At 43.1% G+C, this 20,463-nt stretch overlaps 1 protein-coding gene across 2 annotated transcripts; it reads left to right on the top strand.

Moving 5' to 3' along the window:
* Positions 1 to 8,916: 8,916 nt before the first annotated feature.
* LOC120032251 (nuclear-interacting partner of ALK-like) lies at positions 8,917 to 17,698 on the top strand. 2 transcript variants are annotated; one of them, XM_038978256.1, is made up of 10 exons: positions 8,917 to 9,063; positions 13,334 to 13,436; positions 13,698 to 13,848; positions 14,010 to 14,093; positions 14,301 to 14,428; positions 14,672 to 14,820; positions 15,113 to 15,380; positions 15,580 to 15,795; positions 16,111 to 16,326; positions 16,648 to 17,698. In XM_038978256.1, exons 1-10 carry the CDS (start codon positions 8,927 to 8,929, stop codon positions 16,717 to 16,719), a joined length of 1,524 nt encoding a protein of 507 aa, XP_038834184.1. In that variant the 5' UTR covers positions 8,917 to 8,926; the 3' UTR covers positions 16,720 to 17,698. The 2 variants fall into 2 exon arrangements, with proteins under 2 accessions (XP_038834184.1, XP_038834183.1); XM_038978255.1 differs by having other exon boundaries at positions 15,077 to 15,380.
* Positions 17,699 to 20,463: the final 2,765 nt, after the last annotated feature.

Raw genomic sequence — 20,463 nt, 5'->3', positions numbered from 1 at the left:
GGCCGCCCCCTGCCGCCCCCAACAAGATGCCGCCCTGGGCGGCTGCCCATGTCGCCTATACCTAAATCCGCCACTTGCCACAACAGACTGCAAACAGAGAAGACAATACTCACATTGTACATATAACTCGCCAGCCAGCATTCTACAACATACCCCAATGGTCCTTGGGGCTGGTGTTATGTCTTATTTTCTCTGTCTCCTTTCTCTCTGTCATGATGTCAGCTGAAAGTGTGTGTCTTCGGACAGTGAGGTGGAAGATGGACCCTGATGAGGCCACTGTTGTAGATAACCTGCTTATGGCCATCAGATGGTACCAGACAAACTTTGAATTGAACTCCAGCTCTTGCCAAAATAGTTTGTTTTGCTTTACACAACTGAACTGCTTCCAATTGGCTCATTCGTCCACCTTCCTCTCCCCTTTAACTATTCCCCAGGTTGTTGCTGTAGACGAGAATGTGTTTTCAGTCAGCTTAACTGGTAAAATAAGGGTTTAAAAAACTGTGATCTCAAATTCTTTAGTGCAAGGGAAATTGATGGGTTCATTCTCTGCTAAAGTTTTTCCACAAATCTATGGATGGATGATGCCAGAGATATCCCTGGTCACAATTTTGGTCCTGGCAGACATAGAAGGGAAGAGTTCACTATGGAACCATTGCTCTCATCCAGGCTGTTGATGGTCACTGTGTAAGTGACCTTGACTTCAAGAAAGAGCTGGAGTTCAATTCAAAGGGTATGTAACAATACATCTGCCACGCTGATCCTCAACACTGGGGCCCCTCAGGGGTGCATGCTCAGTCCCCTCCTGTACTCCCTGTTCACCCATGACTGCGTGGCCAGGCACGACTCCAACACCATCATTAAGTTTGCAGACGACACAACAGTGGTAGGACTGATCACTGACAACGATGAGACAGTCTATAGGGAGGAGGTCAGAGACCTGGCCGAGTGGTTCCAGGATAACAACCTCTCTCTCAACATGATCAAGACAAAGGAGAGGACCGAGCACACCCCCATTCCCATCCACGGGGCTGTAGTGGAGCAGGCTGAGAGCTTCAAGTTCCTTGGTGTCCACATCACCAACAAACTATCATGGTCCAAGCACACCAAGACAGTCGTGAAGCGGGCACGACAAAGCCCACTCCCCCTCAGGAGAATGAAAAGATTTGTCATGGGTCCTCAGATCCTCAAAAAGTTCTACAGCTGTACCATCGAGAGCATCCTGACTGGTTGCATCACTGCCTGGTGTGGCAACTGCTCAGCCTCCGACCGCAAAGCACTACAGAGGGTAGTGCGTACGGCCCAGTACATCACTGAGCCCAAGCTTCCTGCCATCCACGACCTCTGTACCAGGCGGTGTCAGAGGAAGGCCCTAAAAATTGTCAAAGACTCCAGCCACCCTAGTCATAGATTGGTCTCTCTGCTACTGCACGGCAAGCGGGTACCGAAGCGCTAAGTCTAGGTCCAAAAGGCTTCATAACAGCTTCTACCCCCAAACCATAAGACTCCTGAATAGCTAATCAAATGGCTACCCGGACTATTTGCATTTGACTTATCTATTTTTTTCTTAACACTTATTTTTCTTAAAACTGCATTGTTGTTTAAGGGCTTGTAAGTAAGCATTTCACTGTAAGGTCTACGCCTGTTGTATTCGGCTCATGTGACAAATAAAATTTGATTTGATTTGATTTGGTCTTTCTTTACTTCTTAATGGTATATTTCACCCCTGCTGCAGTGCAAAGAGCCTGGTTGATCATGTCAACCACTGGCCTCTGGTACCCATGTGTGGGTAAGAATCTCGGCACCTACTGGCCTGTACTTTGATCTCCTTTCTCTCTGTGTCCCCTTCATTTCACACTGTTTCTGTCAATAAACAATCAAATCTGTAAGGAGAATGGCCAGTTGTGCAGCCTTGTCACAGGTTGTAACATCTGATGTGTGGTGATGATGCCAAAACCCTGTGTGCTGTGCACAACCAGTTGATTCCACTAGCCTTGATTTGTCTAGCTGACCCTGAAACAAGCTTAAATATACCACGGCTTTGGGTTGTATCCAGGCACTCCGCGTTGCGTCGTGGGTAAGAACATACCTTAACCGTCGTATATTGGCCATATACCACACCCCCTCGTGCCTTATTGCTTAAATATGTAACCTGACAAAATTCACATATAAATATGAGTTATAGATCTATCATTCTACTTGAAAGCAAGTATAAGAAGCTGTAGATCTGTTCTATGTGCGCTTTTTATATACTTCCCGTTTTTAAGTTTTGTTTTTGCATAATTTTACTTTTGGTTTTGTACACCAGCTTCAAACACCTGAAAATACAATATTTTTGGTTATGGAAAATATATTTCACAGCGGTTTAGATGGTACAATGATTCTCTACACTATACTAGCTTATTTTCTCAAATAAACTGAAATTATGCGAACTATTCGAGTTTTAACAACCAGGAAACGATTTCATTGCTAGCAATATTAGTCTATGAGTGCAAAGCCCTCCTCAGGGAGTGTGCCCGGGGGCCTACCTGATCCTTCTAATGAGGCATTTTGCATCATATTGTTGTGGCCGGTGACACTTTGCTTCCCGAAAATCTGTCATGGATATTCACCACTAAGGACTCAAACTCAATGTAAATGAATCAATCTTCATTATAACGGCCAGAGAGGTTCACAAACTCAATCCAAGCTTGATGAAATCTCTGAGGAGGGCGTTCCCTTTCAGTACTCTTATACTGCTACTCAAACAAGTCAAATAAGCATGATTGACATTATTCATTATTCATCATTAAAACGTTGGTTCCTGCACGTGACTGACTGACACCTCACAAGGCTTCTTCTCCCAAAGCTGGGACCTTGAAACTGAGATACTACTTTTGGTTCCCAGAACAATGTTCTGGGCGTACTGCCAATTGGTCTGAGGAAGAGGTCACAGTCAACTGCATGAACCAAGATAGAGGGAGAGGAGATGCTGTGTACAATTCAATGTTATCTCTTCAGACAACAACACTTTCCCTCACTTTCCCTCCTTTTAACACTCTGTGATAATTATCGTTAAATTTTAAGCTATCAAAGGCGGTTCTATTCTTCTATTAAAGTAAGCGAAATCAACACATTAAACCAAACACTTCATACCTTCAAACCCTTCACTCTGGGTTGTACAATCTAAAGAACACACACATACACAAGGGATCTGTAGACTCAGATTGTTTCCAAGCTCTTACCACAATTGGGTTGCATTGACCTGTTCTGTACGAACTTCCTGTGACATCAACTAGTCAAAATATAAAACCTGTTTTTTAGCAAATCTGCTAGGGCCTTCAAAAAGTTGATGCTGACTTATCAGCTCAGTATTCAGTACTAAAACATTGACTTGGATTTACTCCAATTCTGGACAGTGTTCCACATCATGGAAACAGATGATTGTTTTAGATGACATTACCTTCTTACTTAAATCACTGGTATATTCAAACTATCGAATTAATATTATATTAGTCCCAAGGCTCAATCCCTCTGTTCATCATGTGACCTTGTATTGAAACATTTACTCCTTCAAATTACTAAGATATTGCCTTATTAGAGTGCTATCTGAAAGCCACTAATATTACCATTCACTTTGTTACTTTCACTCGTCTCCATATCTGTTTCCTTCAACAAGACCCTCCCTTTCTTCCCAATAGGAAAGACCCTCTCAATCACTACTGCTAATGCACACGGATCACTATCAACCTGTGTTCTGCTTTCACCGCCACTGTAAGGTTTAAAAACAAACAAAACAAACATGATAACTTTTTCCTTATTGGAAGGCAGTGTTTGCATTTAAGTCTACTCTTAATATTTATTACCAATTTCTGTTGGATATTCACTTTCTGCTTCACACTCATTAAATGTCCATTATTTTGAGGTTCATATGTAATGCGCCGAAATTATAAAATACATTGGCCAATTCAGAAGGGGAGCAATAAACTTCGGAGAGAGCTTCCTTTTTAAAGTAGCTATCTAGACTAGGGTTTCTTTCTGGGATCAACAGTCCACTGTCATTGGAATATTCTGTCCATATGGTTTCTGGCATCTGAGACAAAATAGACTGGGAGGCAGTGTCAGACCCCCACTCCTCCTGGGAGTGCCCTCTCCTCAATTTGCCTGCTTACTCATCGGTTTAATATATCATCTTTTGGGATATCAACGAAAACTCTATCTGGGGTACAATAAACTGTAGCATTAAGTTTAGTTAACACGTCTCTACTTAACAAGTTACGGTTGGGTGGGTGAATACAGAAAATCATTTTCAACATTCATTGATCCTATGGAATAGGGCATAGGTTTTGTTTCACAATGTATTACTGGGGTGGAGGAAATCCCAAAAGCGTTTATAGTTTTATTGGTTAGGGGTAAGTCTTGTACCTTTACCAAAAGTGGAGGTAGTAGCACCCGTATCCACCAACATAGAAAAACCCTGGAATGAGTAGGTGTGTCCAAACTTTTGCCTGGTACTGTATTTTTGGAGAGGGCATAACAGGTTTAGGCAAAGCTTTAATTGCCTCTAATCTATCTTTGGAGAGGGCGCGACCCTCAGAAGTAATGTCATGACTCATGACCAAATATCTATCTTTGGAGAGGGCGCGACCCTCAGAAGTAATGTCATGACTCATGACCAAATATCTATCTTTGAAGAGGGAGCGACCCTCAGAAGTAATGTCATGACTCATGACCAAATATCTATCTTTGGAGAGGGAGCGACCCTCAGAAGTAATGTCATGACTCATGACCAAATATCTATCTTTGGAGAGGGAGCGACCCTCAGAAGTAATGTCATGACTCATGACCAAATATCTATCTTTGGAGAGGGAGCGACCCTCAGAAGTAATGTCATGACTCATGACCAAATATTTAATGGAGCTTCGGCATACTTGCATCTTACTGGGGGAAACTGGTGGAAACTTTATGACAATTTTCTGCCAAAAAAATCAACAATGACCGAGCGTCCTTGTGACATAATTCTTTTGATTGTGAGCAAACCAACAAACGGTCAACATACTGAACCAAAATACGCCCTCCAGGAGCAACAGAAGAAGAGAAGAGAAAAGAAAGAAAGCATTAGCTAAATGAATTACTGAAAAACAACAACTACATGGAGGCCCCTGGGATAAACAGTGTTAGGCATCAGGGGTGCTCTAGCATCTACAGCATCATTTACTATTCTAAGGTCTTGCACAACACGATAATCACCAGATTGTTTCCTAACAGGGAAAATTGGTCTGTTACATGGCGAATTCGGGCAGAGAACCAGAGCGCCTCTTTCAACAAGTGCACTATGAATGGGAATAGCTACCCAGACTATTTGCATAGCCCCCCCCCCCCCCTTCTGCGCTGCTGCTACTCTCTGTTATTATCGATGCATAGTCACTTTAATAACTCTACCTACATGTACATATTCCCTCAATTACCTCGACTAACCGGTGCCCATTGACATTGACTATGTACCGGTACCCCCTGTATATAGCCTCGCTATTGTTATTTTACTGCTGCTCTTTAGTTATTTGTTACTTTTATTTGTTACTTTTTTTTTAGGTATTTTCTTAAAACTGCATTGTTGGTTAAGTGCTTGTAAGTAAGCATTTCACTGTTGTATTCGGTACATGTGACACATAAAATTTGATTTGATTTGAATCCCTTTTTGGCTTCTTTGCTGAGAGGGTACTGAGCTTTGTAAGGTCTGTGGGTGCTTTTTGGAACAACCACAACTTGCGCAGCTCCTTTCATGCGTGCAATGTCGGTCTTTGATTTAGCCCACAGTTCTTCAGGTATATCTTTTAGCCAATCATTGATCAACAGGAATTGGTTATTTTCTTGGTGTTGTCATTGCAGTAGCACAGTATGGGGAATAGAAAGTTGCTGTTGGAGCTGACCACTTTCTCTCTTCTTCCCAAGCCACCCAATCAGTTGTTTCCATCACTTTCTTCATCCGAACAGCTACATCTTTCCATTGTGTTCCAGGAGCCTTTGATAAGCTACAGTGGGGAACAGAGCCAGGGAGTTCATACAGACTCATCATAGTATCCGTCAGCAACACTCCAGCTGCTACGAAGTCTTTTCCTCTGTATATCCCATTCATGGTTATCTCCACTTTCTCTTTTTGTTTTGACAATCTCTGTTGGTATTCAGGGTCCTCTTCACATAAGGGAACAGCAGCAGTAGAATGTAGGTGTTCAGACACTTCCCGGTTAGCATGCAATCGGGAAGCAAGGGATAGCTATCTCAGCTGTCCCTCAACATGTTGATCATTCAAGTGCCCAGCATAGTAACAATTCATCAGGCATGGGAAGATTCCATTTTCTCTCAATCCCAATGACAATCCTTCTTCAGTACAGGCAACAGATAAATTCATTTTTTATTTGAGGGGGGCAGACAGGGCATAATTCTATGTTTGATTAGCTCAAATGTCAATAAAGGGGTTTTGGGTGGACAAAATTGGTCAATTTTAGTAGTTGACAGGTCTCTTCTGGTTCTTCATCATTGTTTTCTTCATTCATTTATTATTCTGTTTCCGCCTCATCCCACGGTTGGTAGCCCCTCATCCACCTCCTCTTCCAAATGGTTTGTCCACCTGCACGACAACAGGTGGTGACGGCCACTCTCCTTAGCCTTCTCCTACTCCAAGACAGTGTCTTGAGAAATGCCCTAACTTCCCACTGTTGTAGCAGCTCCAGTCTCTCCCTCCGTCAGCAGGAGCCCCTCGTCCAGGACAGTGTCTTGAGAAATGTCCTAACTTCCCACAGTTGTAGCAGCTCCAGTCTCTCCCTCTGTCAGCTCCTAATCCAACGGCTCCTCCACCTGGCACAGGCCCACCCTCGAGTGGGTTATGAGGGGGTGGGAGGCCACCATCTCCGTCTGCTGGTGGAGGATTTGGTAGTGGCGGATACAAGGGGGGCCCCATGAAATGGTTGCCCTCGGAGAAAGGCCAGCCAGGCTTCTTCTCCTTCTTTCTTTTCAAGTTGGCCTCTCACAGAAATCTCCATCTGTCCATCTGGTCCAGTCTTATGTTTGGTTTCAATCAAATCAAATCAAACTTTATTTGTCATGTGTGCCGAATACAACAGGTCAGCACACCCCTAACAAATGTTTTATCCATTACGCTACATGGCCCTTTTGGTTACCAGCATGGATTCTCCATCCTACTCTTACTATTTCCCTTTCCCATATTAAATCCTTTGTTGAACTCTTTAGAAAAAACATCCAGTTTATCACACCATCCCACACTCACACAACTCTCACATCGGGGCTAAGCCCCTGTTCAGTTAATTAGTCAATCACACAATACTCACATCCACATTCACTCAGTACTATTCCCAAACACATTCAGTAATCTCCCTTATCACTCCTTATGCATCTTCAACAATTATCTTGTTACTTCCTATGCATACATATGTATCTTCAACGGTTCTCTTGCCGCTACTTCCTGTACATATAAAATAGCACCTTGTGCTCAATAACACCTTGTGCTATTATCATTGATTCTCAGACCACGTAGACACTTCTCATAAATGCCTAAAGACAATTGTCAGTGGGGTTTTTCCTTCCCTCACTCTAGCCTTCTCCTAAGGCTAGTTATAGCGTTCTCTTAAGACTTTTGGGCTCCCGAGTGGCACAGCGGTCTAAGGCACTGCATCTCAGTACTAGAGGCGTCACCACAGATCCTGGTTCGATTCCAGGCTGTATCACAACTGGATGTGATTGGGAGTCCCATAGGGCGGTGCACAATTGGCCTAGCCTCGTCCGGGTTAAGGTTTGACTGGGGTAGGCTGTCATTGTAAATAAGAATTTGTTCTTAACTGACTTGCCTAGTTAGAAAATAAAAATACCATGTTACCTTTCTTCATTTTTATGTTTGGTTTTATTGTTGTATTTTTTTTTCTTCTACACATTCATTTAAATTGACTAACTGAAATCAGTTGAGTTGTCCTTCTAGGTTTCGTAGATGTTGTGTTTCCTCCCAGACGCGTCCCACAGTGGAGGTCTGTTACGGGTGGGTCCTCACCCTCTTTAAGTGAGACGGGAATTTCCCTTTATGCCTTCCCAAGAATGTGCCACCGGTGTTCCCTCTCAGACTTTCACTGAAGGATCACGTCGAGAAGATCAAACATCCTGTTCATGACGCCAGGATTGTCGTGGAAATTCACCACTAAGGACTCAAACTCAATGTAAACGAATCAATCTTAATTATAATGGCCAGAGAGGTTCACAAACTCAATACAAGCTTGATGAAAACTCTGAAGAGGGTGTTCCATTTCAGTCCTCGTATACTGCTACACAAACAAGTCATATAAGCATGATTTACATTATTCATTATTTATCATTAATGTTGTTTGCTGCACGTGACTGACTGACACCTCATGATGACTGACCCTTAAACTGAGATACTGATTTTGGTTCCCAAAACAATGTTGTGGGCGTACTGCCAATTGGTCTGAAGAGGAGGTCACAGTCACCTGGAGGGATGTGTACAATTCATTGCTATCTCTTCAGACAACAACATTTTCCCTCAAGTCCAATATCTTGAAAACTTGACATGCAAAACATTTTGGAACTGTATCAACAGTGGACTAGTGATTTTTTTTCTGAAAGATACATTTTTGAGTGGATTCTCCCTTTAAGAATTTCATAATTTAACCACCAAGGCAAAGGATTTCATAAGGAAATAGTTAAAACATGTATTTGATAAATAGCACTGTAACAGTATAACGATTACAGTGTATGGACTTCGACAGTAGCCTACAGCAAAGGTACATTTAGAAGAATATAATAGATTTTATATGGACTTGTAAACATTGGCCACGTGAGTTGAAATCTAAGCAGGGCATTATCCCAAGCGGAACAGATAGCGTTCCTCTTTCAGGGGGGAAGATTTAGCATCTAGCACCGACCGATCATGGCGACCCTTGGCAGTCGTGGAAATCGTCTTGACAATTCTCCTAACAGACAATTAAAATCTGTTTTAGCAACTCCAGAGAAAGTCCGTGAACTTCTTAACGCAGGTGTGTTGTCGGATGAAAACAGATCAACTGGGTAAGTTTTTGGAGAATCTACGAATGCAATTTTTTAGGGACCTAACGTTAACTAGTTAGCTAGCTAGCGTACTGTGGCTGGCTCGCCATCTAGCTAACTAGGTACCCAGTTACGGATCTAGTTTCCACATGTTTCAATACATTAGCAAGCAAGTTGCACACTTTATAGAGACAGGTTATTTTTTTCTTGATGCCTTTCTTACTCGACAGCTAATTTGTGTTTGTCTGTTTTGTTATTTACAATACTGTCTAGCCATTATAACGTTAGCTGGCTATAAAGTCTAGCCATTAGAGCTGGCTATGTTACGTAAACGGTCAATCATATATGCAATGTAAATAATAATCACAAATGATCAAGACATTTAATTGCAGTATTGTTTTCATAGTAGCTGCTGCATGCACCACTGTAGTAACGTGCAATGTCTTCGAGTGTGAACTTGGTTATGTTTTTTTTTTTAACCATATTTGATTGCTCACATGAGTCCACATGTGTGTGCATAAATTAGGGTTTGTAACTATTCAATTACTGGAGTGGCTATGTCATAACCCTCGAAGTACCAGCATGAGGTAAAAATGGCATCCATATTGGTCAGGGAGAAATCCAAACCAGTGTAATTGGAATGAACGGCAGTAGAGGCATAGTCCTAATTGTACTTATGCGGGAAAATAAAAGTAAGGTATGTGTTATATCAGAAATTGTGTAATTGTTCTCAACCTAAAATATTGTCACATCATTTAATAGTTTATACAGGTTTTATACCAATGTTCTGTATAAATATCCTCTAAAATATATGTAAACAGACCATCATTAATATCTAATTGTTTGTTTTCTTGGAAAGATGTGAGTGCTATTATATGATACAATATCAGTGTTTGTTGCATTTACAACTTGTCTAAGTCCTATCATCAACAGATGTCAGCCAGTGTCTGGCTGTGGATTGACTGCATTGTTTGAATGGAATGTTGGCATATTGGCAGTTAATTAAAATAGTTTTAGAGGTATGATACTATAAATTATCTGGCTAGCTAGCTAACAAACGTACAGTGCAGATAAATGCATTATGAAAGGGATGATCAACAAGGGGCTATATTTTCTATTGAAAATAATAGAGAATGTGGAAGGTGTGTTTAGCGATGTGCTAGCAGAGTGGCATTACTTTCCAGAGAACGCATACAGCCCCGAGTTGATTATCCCTTTTAAACCATGGCTATAATTTAACACATTTGCCACTAGAAATGTGTTAAACATCCACTGAAGTAGCTAGCAAGTTTACTAGATAGCTACAGTAGTTGCCGTGGTAACCAATGTGAGAGAAATTAAGTATTTACCTGATTTGCTGAATATTAATAGTTAACAACTATATGCTTAACAAATAGTGAGAGTTATTCATGACTACTAATGCTGTGCTTCGGTAAAGGGTTGGCTCCTCTCTTACACGTTCACTCGCCTCAGCTGGTCTAGGCGTGTAGTCAAGGACTTTCTTGGCGACTACGGGATAGAGAGAACTTGAGGGACAGAATAACCTGTTAGCTTTGCTTCTGAGTAACTTGGTCACACAGCATAAGACAAGAGTGACCACAGTTCTTGAGTCTATCCTTTTCTTTTGCTATCTTCCAAGGGCACAGCTGTGTGGAGGTATGAAGAGAACAGAGGCTAGCTTGAACTGAAAGGAGAAACGGAACTGCTGTTATCACTTGTTTGTGCGCTATGATCTCACACAACCAATACACATAGGCACAAGAAGATAACAAGGTAGCTTATGATGCCCCGGGCTGCTGCGGATGGGTGGATCAACCATGACTAAGTAGTTTTTGGGTTTTTATATAGACCCCTTGCGTTTCTGTATTATTCGGGCTCTCAACGATCACTTCCGGGTGGTTAAAGACCAGCTCCATTATTGCAAAAATTAATCGATATTAAAGTATAATTGTTTGAAGAAATAACAAAGTCTCTCCTTATTGGTTAGAATTTCCCTGACACCAAACAAACAGACTTGCTAGTTTAGCTAACCAAACCATCAGTCCTAGCTTGCTATTATGAAAATCAAATTCAACAATACCAATACTGTTTTCAAGTTCACTTTTGCTTTCAAAAGCAGCTCAAACAAAACATGTAAACATGAACTATGGCCATTGAATTCTACCATACAAATATACTGTGCATTATAGGGAAATAATGCACGCTCTGGAATGCCCTTCAGGCCAATCAGAAACACGTTTTCAACGATGCTATGGTATAATTAAGCAATAAGGCCCGAGGGGGTATGGTAAACTCCGCAAAAAAAGGAGCGTCCTCTCACTGTCAACTGAGTTTATTTTCAGCAAACTTAACATGTGTACATTTTTTTGTATAAACATAACAAGATTCAACAACAGACAAACTGGACAAGTTCCACAGACATGTGACTAACAGAAATGGAATGTGTCCCTGAACAAAGGGGGATTCAAAATCAAAAGTAATAGTCAGTATCTGGTGTGGCCACCAGCTGCATTAAGTACTGCAGTGCATCTCCTCCTTATGGACTGCACCAGATTTGCCAGTTCTTGCTGTGAGATGTTACCCCGCTCTTCCACCAAGGCACCTGGAAGTGCCCGGACATTTTTGGGGGGAATGGCCCAAGCCCTCACCCTCCGATCCAACAGGTCCAAGACATGCTCAATGGGATTGAGATCCGGGCTTTTTACTGACCATGGCAGAACACTGACATTCCTGTCTTGCAGGAAATCACGCACAGAACGAGCAGTATGGCTGGTGGCATTGTCATGCTGGAGGGTCATGTTAGGATGAGCTTGCAGGAAGGGTACCACATGAGGGAGGAGGATGTCTTCCCTGTAACGCACAGCGTTGAGATTGCCTTGAATGACAACAAGTTCAGTCCGATGATGCTGTGACACACCGCCCCAGACCACGACAGACCCTCCACCTCCTCAGTGTAACGCTCATTCCTTCGACGATAAATGTGAATCCGACCATCACCCCTGGTGAGACAAAACGCGACTCATCAGTGAAGAGCACTTTCTTCCAGTCCTGTCTGGTCCTGCGATGGTGGGTTTGTGCCCATAGGCGATGTTGTTGCCAGTGATGTCTGGTGAGGACCTGCCTTACAACAGGCCTACAAGCCCTCAGTCCAGCCTATTGCGCACAGTCTGAGCACTGATGGAGGGATTTTGCGTTCCTGGTGTAACTCGGGCAGTTGTTGTTGCCGCCATCCTGTACCAGTCCCGCAGGTGTGATGTTCGGGATGTACCGATTCTGTGCAGGTGTTGTTACACGTGGTCTGCCACTGCGAGGACGATCAGCTGTCCGTCCTGTCTCTCTGTAGCGCTGTCTTAGGCGTCTCATTGCAATGTATTGCCCTGGCCACATCTGCAGTCCTCATGCCTCCTTGCAGCATGCCTAAGGCACGTTAACACCGATGATCAGGGACCCTGGGCATCTTTCTTTTTGTGTTTTTCAGAGTCAGTAGAAAGGCCTCTTTAGTGTCCTACATTTTCATAACTGGGACCTTAATTGCCTACCGTCTGTAAGCTGTTGGTGTCTTAACGACCGTTCCACAGGTGCATGTTCATTAATTGTTTATGGTTCATTGAACAAGCATGGGACACAGTGTTTAAACCTTTTACAATGAAGATCTGTGAAGTTATTTGGATATTTATGAATTATCTTTGAAAGACAGGTTCCTGAAAAAGGGACATTTCTTTTTTTGCTGAGTTTATATGGCCAATATACCACAGCTAATGTCTGTTCTTATGTACAACGATCCGCGTAGTGCTAGGACACAGCCCTTAGCCATGGTATATTGGCCATATATCACAACCCCCTGAGGGGCCTTATTGCTATTGATGAACTGTTTACCAACATAACTAGAGCAGTGAAAATAAATGTTTTGTCATTCCCATGATATACGGTCTGATATACCACGGCTTTCAGCCAATCAGCATTCAGGGCTCGAACCACCCAGTTTATAATTTACAATATGTTATGACAGCACTGGCAAACCATGGTTGACCCAACTCCCTGACCAAAATGGCTGACCTTTATCCATTATAAGAAGGTCCATGACCGTTCTAGTATTCTAATTCCTAATTCTATGGTTGGTACACTGTGTACATGAGATATTGCTGACTTGTGCGCGACACAGAATATCATACGTAACATTTTTAAAGTACCCTATACGAATTGTTGTATTTGATGAATGTTTGTTTAGCCCTATAACTATAGCTAATGCAAATTCCTTCTGTGAAATGTTTTTTCTTCTTGTGAATTTCAGTGTTCAGGGGGAGCTGGATAAGGTGGCACCAAACGGCAACAGTCAAGTTCCTTGTGAAGCGTCTAACAAAGAAGCCTTTTTCACAAGAGTGGAGTCCTACTCTATATCCTTTCCGCATCCAAGCAGCGACATTACATGTTGTACTGCCAAAGAGTTGTGTGAATAACCTTTTGAGTAGTACTGTAGTTGTCCAGCACACCCTTTGTGTTGCCTTTTACACACTAAGAACATTGCCTACATTCCCCTTTTCACATTTTCCATCAATAAATACTTTTTCACATTTATTTAATCATAATGCTCATTATGATAATTTCTAGTGTGCTGTGTAAACTTTCTGTGTAAAACGTTTCCTTAGCGGAAGCACTGTTTGAGATGGGCAGGAAAGCCTCGGACTCTCTCCCCCCTGAAGTGTGCCAGCTATGGCTGGATCAACGTGGGATGTGACATGTTGAAATGTTCAAGTTGCCAGGCTTTCCTCTGTGCATCACTACAACCAACCCTGGACTACCAGAAATGTGAGCAGAGCAACCGGTTTGACACGTCTGCTGAACTTTCAACCATTATTGCAAAAGCCTTTGTTTTTTAAAATTAAAACACAGAATGTTGTCATTAATTTGTAGCTAAATACTTTTAGCGGTTGGATCAATGTTTGCCCCTACTTCTTTCCTCTCCATAGATGATTCCCGGATAGCAGAGATAACTAGACAACTACAGACACAGCATGAGAAGTTTTGTCCATGGCCAGACTTTCCATGCCCAGGTAATGCACAACTTTAATTAATTAATCCTCTTGTTGATTGGAGGTGGGTACATTTGTCTGTGTTCATTAGGCAACAAAAGGAAGAAATTGTATGGATGTACTGAAACAGGGAGGGACTACCTGGACTTGTCCAATAAGAAACAGTCATTTTTTAATTATGTTGTGTGCCTTACTGAACATGACCGTGATGTTGTATTGCCGTTTTAGACCGGTTCTGGCTTGTCCCGGCGAACGAGCCATCAGTGCTGCTCAGTGCTTTCCTGGAGCGCTTTCACACCACCTGTCTCCTGGAGCAGCAGCTACCTGCCATGAAGCCAGAACAGCTTAAAACCATGGTGAGGGAGGGGAGCCATGTTCCTACACAACAATGAATCACCTATAGAAAGACAGGCTCTGTCCAGATACTAACCCCCTCTGCTAGCCCCTTCTGCTAGCCCCTTCCCCTTGTGGAGGTCTATCTATGAACCCTTGGTTTGGGAATGCAGTTTACCTGTTTCCCACATGGCTTCTTGCACTACGATCCATTATCCTTTGCAAAAAGAGAATCCCTCCCATCTCACCACTTTGTTTCCCTGCAGTCTTTGACGGAGGATGTGATCAGCATTCTACTGCAGTTGATTGAGGAGGAACAGAAGAAGCAGGGCAGGTCCCCTCTGAAGTCCACCTCTGAGGCCCTGGCTGTCCAGGTAGCTGCCTGCATCGTGGCCCTCTGTGGCTGGACTGGAAGGTTAGATATGAGAACAAGTCTGCCATTCTCCTTTTTATTGACCAAAAAATGTGGAGGCGAAACATTGTAACATTAGAAAAATACCAGGTCACTCTTACCAGATTGTGGCACTTAAAAGCATTTATTGAATTAGCATCTCCATGTAGGAAAGTTAAAAACATTTGATTGTCTTAACTTTAAATTTGGGAAAGCAAAAAGCAGCTTAGCATATTAACTCAACTCTTTTTCCCCCTCTGTATTCATGTTCTATTAATAGGTTTGTTTCCACCTTCTCCTCTTGCTGTTTTTGCAGCTCCGCTCTGCACGCCATGAGCCTACCCCTCCTCACCTGCTCCTTCTGCATGCGCAAAGTGGGTCTGTGGAACTTCCACCAGATGGAGGGAACAGGAAAAGAGGTAGAGGGAGACGCCCCAAAGTCCCCCACCACCCCGACGTCATCTACACCCCTGCCTGCACCCGAGGCCCAGGGGGACAGGAAGACTCCCACCTCGCCCTCGCCTTCTCCTACTCCCTACCGAAGGGGGCTGCGGAGCCAGGACAAGACCAGAGGCTCAGAGCAGGTAGGTCTCAGGCAAGGCAGGCCACTTTAACTGGGTGAATAGGTTACGGTGGAACTTGGATGAGTTGGAAGTTCTAGCAAACCCGTTTCTCCAGTTTCTCATTTTTTTGTAGCTTTCAGAATGTTGTAACATGGACTCTCACACCTCTAGTCATGGATCTGTTTGTTAAAGTTGTTCTCTGTTGATTGTGTCTTGGCAGCCTGTGGGCAGTCTGTCCCCCATGGTGGTCCGCACCCGCAGCAGGGACTCTCCCAGCCCCAGCGAGGAGCAGCCCAGCCCTCTGCCCAGGGGGAAGAGGCCCATGACCGGGGGCCGAGGCCAGGGGGAGGGGACAGGGAGCGAGGGGACTGCTTCAGGGGGCTCCAGCCCCCAACGCAACCCCAAACGCATGTGCCTCTCCTCAGCCAGTAGCCCTGTAAGTCTTTACTCTCTGTGATCACACCAGGTGTGTCTGGATTGTCCAGACCTGGGATGTGTGTGTGTGTGTACTCTGTAGCAGATATAATACAGACAAATCTATCATCTATTTTAACACCACCCTTACCTATAAATGTCTTCCTTGTTCTAACTGATCTTGTTCACTGGGTGCATGGGGGAGGGGGATGCACTTCAAGGTGAAGTTAAGCTACTAAACTGACCCATGAGCAGCATCTAACTTCACCCTACTCCGGTGCATGCCACAACATATGCTACAGTCGCCTATTGACTTTCTCCATTCTCTTGTTTTCAGGAGGGCCCCCTGCATAGGAGTGTGTTTGACCCACTAGCCCAGCACAGAGACTGGTGCCCCTGGGTGAATGTAGGCAAGGAGAACACCCAGCCCACTGGTGGCGTACCCCTGCTGGGTCAAGAGGGAGAGCACCAGCAGGGCTGGAAGGCCGCACTCACTCTCCTCCTCCCCATGAAGAAGTGCTTCAGCCCAAACAAGGCAGCCAGTCCCCTACAGGTGAGAATCAAAACCTGGATGTGGTAAAATGGTGGTCCTGTGTCTCACTTGGTTGAGCATGACTCTAACAATTCCCGCATTGTGGGTTTGATTCCTGCTGGGACCACCCATACGAAAATGTATGCTCTCAATGATGTAAGTCACTCTGGATAAAAGCGTCTGCAAAAACGGCATACTATTATGACAATATGAAGGGTTGACATAGCTATGTTCTACAATGGAGCAATGTCTATTGCATTGTTACAGTTTCAGCATTTGGTCATACCTCTGCTATATGAGCAAGCTTCCATTTCTAACACTTCTGTTCCCTCTTTCCTCCAGGGTCCACATGACAAGTCTAAAAGAGTGTTTGCTATATTCCGTCAGTGGCAGGTATCTTCCCCATCTCAGTAAGGTCTTTCTCTCTCCACCCCAGAGACAGGGTCGTCGTGACATTCTCCATTGATATTCTTCCCTGTGGTATGCTGTACTGTACTAGTTGCACTGACAGTGGTTTCATATCCGTGTATTTCTCCCATCCGTTAAGTCTGGTTTACAATCATGGGGGGGGTTGGTATGAATTGAAGTACAGATGAGGATGGTTTTGCCAATGAACTTTGGATTGTTGCCCGGCTGCATGGTTCGAAAGCGATGAGTTCTTCACGGACATTGCCCACCAAGGAAATTCTGTTCTGAATGCAGTTTTTTAAAAGTGGGTTGACTTTACACTAAACTTAGAACCACAGAATGCAACGGCACACGGACACTGCCTGGTCTCAGTCCAGCGCCTTGCCTCGTTTGTTTTACCTCCTATGAAGACCGCATGTGCTCTTGTCCTGTGTCTATGGAATATATGAGGGACAAGGACTCTGAAATCTATCCCGTGAGAGAAAGAGCCATCTGGCTTACACTGGAAAAAAAGTCATATGTATTATCTTCAAAGGGTATACTCCATCATGTAGAAGTGTAAACATTTATTTACATTTTTACCCTAAAAGCTGTGAGGAAGTCATTTTTTTTTAGTGCTGTTTTTTCCAGGGAGTATAAAGACGTAGATATAGGATTTCTAAACTTTACGCATACTAAATTTTGTTGTAAAGCAATTTTGTTACACAAATATTTTTAGAAACTTTGAAAAGGCTTTTTGGTTTTGTTTGTTTGCAGGTCTAAAGTGCTAAAGGGAGGGAGCGGGGGAAATCTATTTTTTTTTGTAGATGTGAAACCAGGTAGAACAAATCATTTGCCATAGAAGTCAGAGGATGTTTGAGGATAACATTGATTTAGTCTTTCATTCCATTTGCCTTTGTGGTTTTCTTAGCCAATGCAGTCCCTTCTACTGTGCATGTGCTTTTACTCTCCTAAGAGGATTTAATAAAATGTTCCTCTTTCTGCATGTTTATTTTTACTCTGCATTTTATTTTCATGTGTTTCCACGGCATATCCAATTTGTTTTGGAAGGATAAACTAATGACAAATTCAAATGCAGCTTCAAAAGAGAACATGTCGCTGGCACTGTTCCAGTAAATGTGGTCTTAATAAGTAGTTTGGAGAACAAAGCTAAGCTCTGAGCCTGTATCCACATAGCATCTGAGTGCTGATCTAAGATCTGCCCGTATAAACTTGTCAATTATGATCTAAAATGCACAACTGATCCTAGACCAGCACTCCTACTCTGATATGCTTTGTGGATACAGGCCCTGGTTTTGAGTGGCCCTTAGTCTTCTCACAGCAGCGTCTATGACCTACACAATAGCCCTAACTCTTCCCGGGCTGTCCTGTGGTTCCACACTGAAGTACTCAAGGTCAGCCCATTATACATTACAGTGGCAGTGAAGAGTTGCATTTCAGGGTCCTCCCTGGTGGCCATTTTGTCTGCTCTCATTTAAAACCAGACAACATGTGCAGTGTTTTCCTTCACATCTCAGAATCAGCTGAGCTTAGTACTAGTAATGCTACTCAGGTTGAGGCATAATATGTAGCCTATTAGTCTGACTTACACAACCAATGGTAATATATTAGAAAAAGGGAAAGCAGTTAGTAGAGAAGAAAAACATAGCTGCTGCTCTCATAACAGCCAACTGAGCTTGTCCTTGATACATCATTGCATTTATAGCCTTGGTCTTGCTCAGAAATAACTCCCTTGGTTAGGTCCCATCTGTATCCTATGTTGTTGCACAAGTTTCGAGTTATACCGTAATGTTTCTGTTTCTAAGAGGCAATTCAACTGTGAGAAAGCTGGTAGAAATCCTTAACATGTGTTATCTTAAAGGATCCTGGAAAGGTACTAAGTGTGCAGCTAAAACAAACCTGGCAGCGATGCCGTTTTGTGGCCTGGCTTCCCCTGCTAGTGTTGCTATGGGGGAGAGAGGCCATAGAAATAGAATGATCCTATCAAGGAACGTTGACTTGAATGGGGATGTCCATTCTGGTCATTTTATTTAGAAGAGAGAGGCTGTGTCCTATGGACTGTCAATGTTAGCTATCTGGGGTCTGCCTTGCCAGTTGCCACCCAACATCTGTGCATTCACCGCTGGGGGAGAGAAGGGGAGTCAAACAAATATGCCATATTATGGGGGTGAATCTGTCTGAACTGGAAGCAATCCCACAGAGAAGAACGTGTCCATAAAAATAATATATTCCTGAACTCAGAACCAAAATACGTAAATCAAATCAAATGTATTTATAAAGCCCTTCTTACATCAGCTGATATCTCAGTGCTGTACAGAAACCCAGCCTAAAACCCCAAACAGCAAGCAATGCAGATGTAGAAGCACGAAGGAACTTAAGATATTCACGATTTGATGGATGAGGAATCTGACAAGCGTGCCTTTTAGCTTTTTATTGCATCAAGGATCAATGCAAGCTTTTATATTCAAACACCCATTTAATTAAGATCACTTCATTGCTCAATTACACACAAGGACTTACTGAAATTTGATTTCCACTTTTAACCCAACCCCTCCGAAAGACATACAGTACCAGGCAAAAGTTTGGACACAGCTACTCATTCAAGGTTATTTTATTTTTACCATTTCCTACATTGTAGAACAATAGTGAAGACATCAAACTATGAAATAACACATATGGAATGTAGTAACTAAAAAAGTGTTAAACAAATCAAAATATATTTTATATTTGAGATTCTTCAAAGTAGCCACCCTTTGCCTTGATGACAGCTCTGCACACTTGGCATTCTCTCAATCCAGCTTCATGAAGTAGTCACCTGGAATGCTTTTCCAACGGTCTTGAAGGAGTTCCCACATGCTGAGCACTTGTTGGCTGCTTTTCCTTCACTGCGGTCCAACTCATCCCAAACCATCTCAATTGGGTTGAGATCGGGTGATTGTTGAGGCCAGGTCATCTGATGCAGCACTCCATCACTCTTCTTATTGGTCAAATAGCCCTTACACAGCCTGGAGGTGTGTTTTGGGTCATTGTCCTGTTGAAAAATAAATGATCGTCCCACAAAGCGCAAACCAGATGGGATGGTGTATTGCTGCAGAATGTTATGGTAGCAATGCTGGTTAAGTGTGCCTTGAATTCTAAATAAATCACTGATAGTGTCCGCAGCAGAGCACCATCACACCACCTACATGCTTCATAGTGGGAACCACACGTGGAGATCATCCATTCTCCTGCTCTGCGTCTCACAAAGACACGGTGGTTGGAACCAAAAATCTCAAATTTGGACTTAAATTTCCACCGGTCTAATGTCCGTTGCTTGTGTTTCTTGGCCCAAGCAAGTCTTTTTTTCTTATTGGTGTCCTGTTAGTAGTGGTTTCTTTGCAGCAATTTGACCATGAAGGACTGATTCTGACAAGGTCTCCTCTGAACAGTTGATGTGTCTGTTACTTGAACTCTGTGAAGCAATTATTTGGGCTGCAATCGGAAGTGCAGTTAATTGCCGATTTCTGAGGCTGGTAACTCTAATGAACTTATCCTCTGCAGTGGAAGTAACTCTGGGTCTTCCTGTGGCGGTCCTCATGAGAGCCAGTATCATAGCGCTTGATGGTTTTTGCAACTGCACTTGAAGAAACTTTCAAAGTTCTTGAAATTTTCCAGATAGACTGACCTTCATGTCTTAAAGTAATGTTGGACTGTCATTTCTCTTTGCTTATTTGAGCTGTTCTTGCCACAATATGGACTTGGTCTTTTACC

This window comes from Salvelinus namaycush, chromosome 38 (genome assembly GCF_016432855.1).
Source record: "Salvelinus namaycush isolate Seneca chromosome 38, SaNama_1.0, whole genome shotgun sequence".
Lineage (NCBI taxonomy): Eukaryota > Metazoa > Chordata > Actinopteri > Salmoniformes > Salmonidae > Salvelinus > Salvelinus namaycush.
This window is presented reverse-complemented; position numbering and strand designations above follow the sequence as displayed.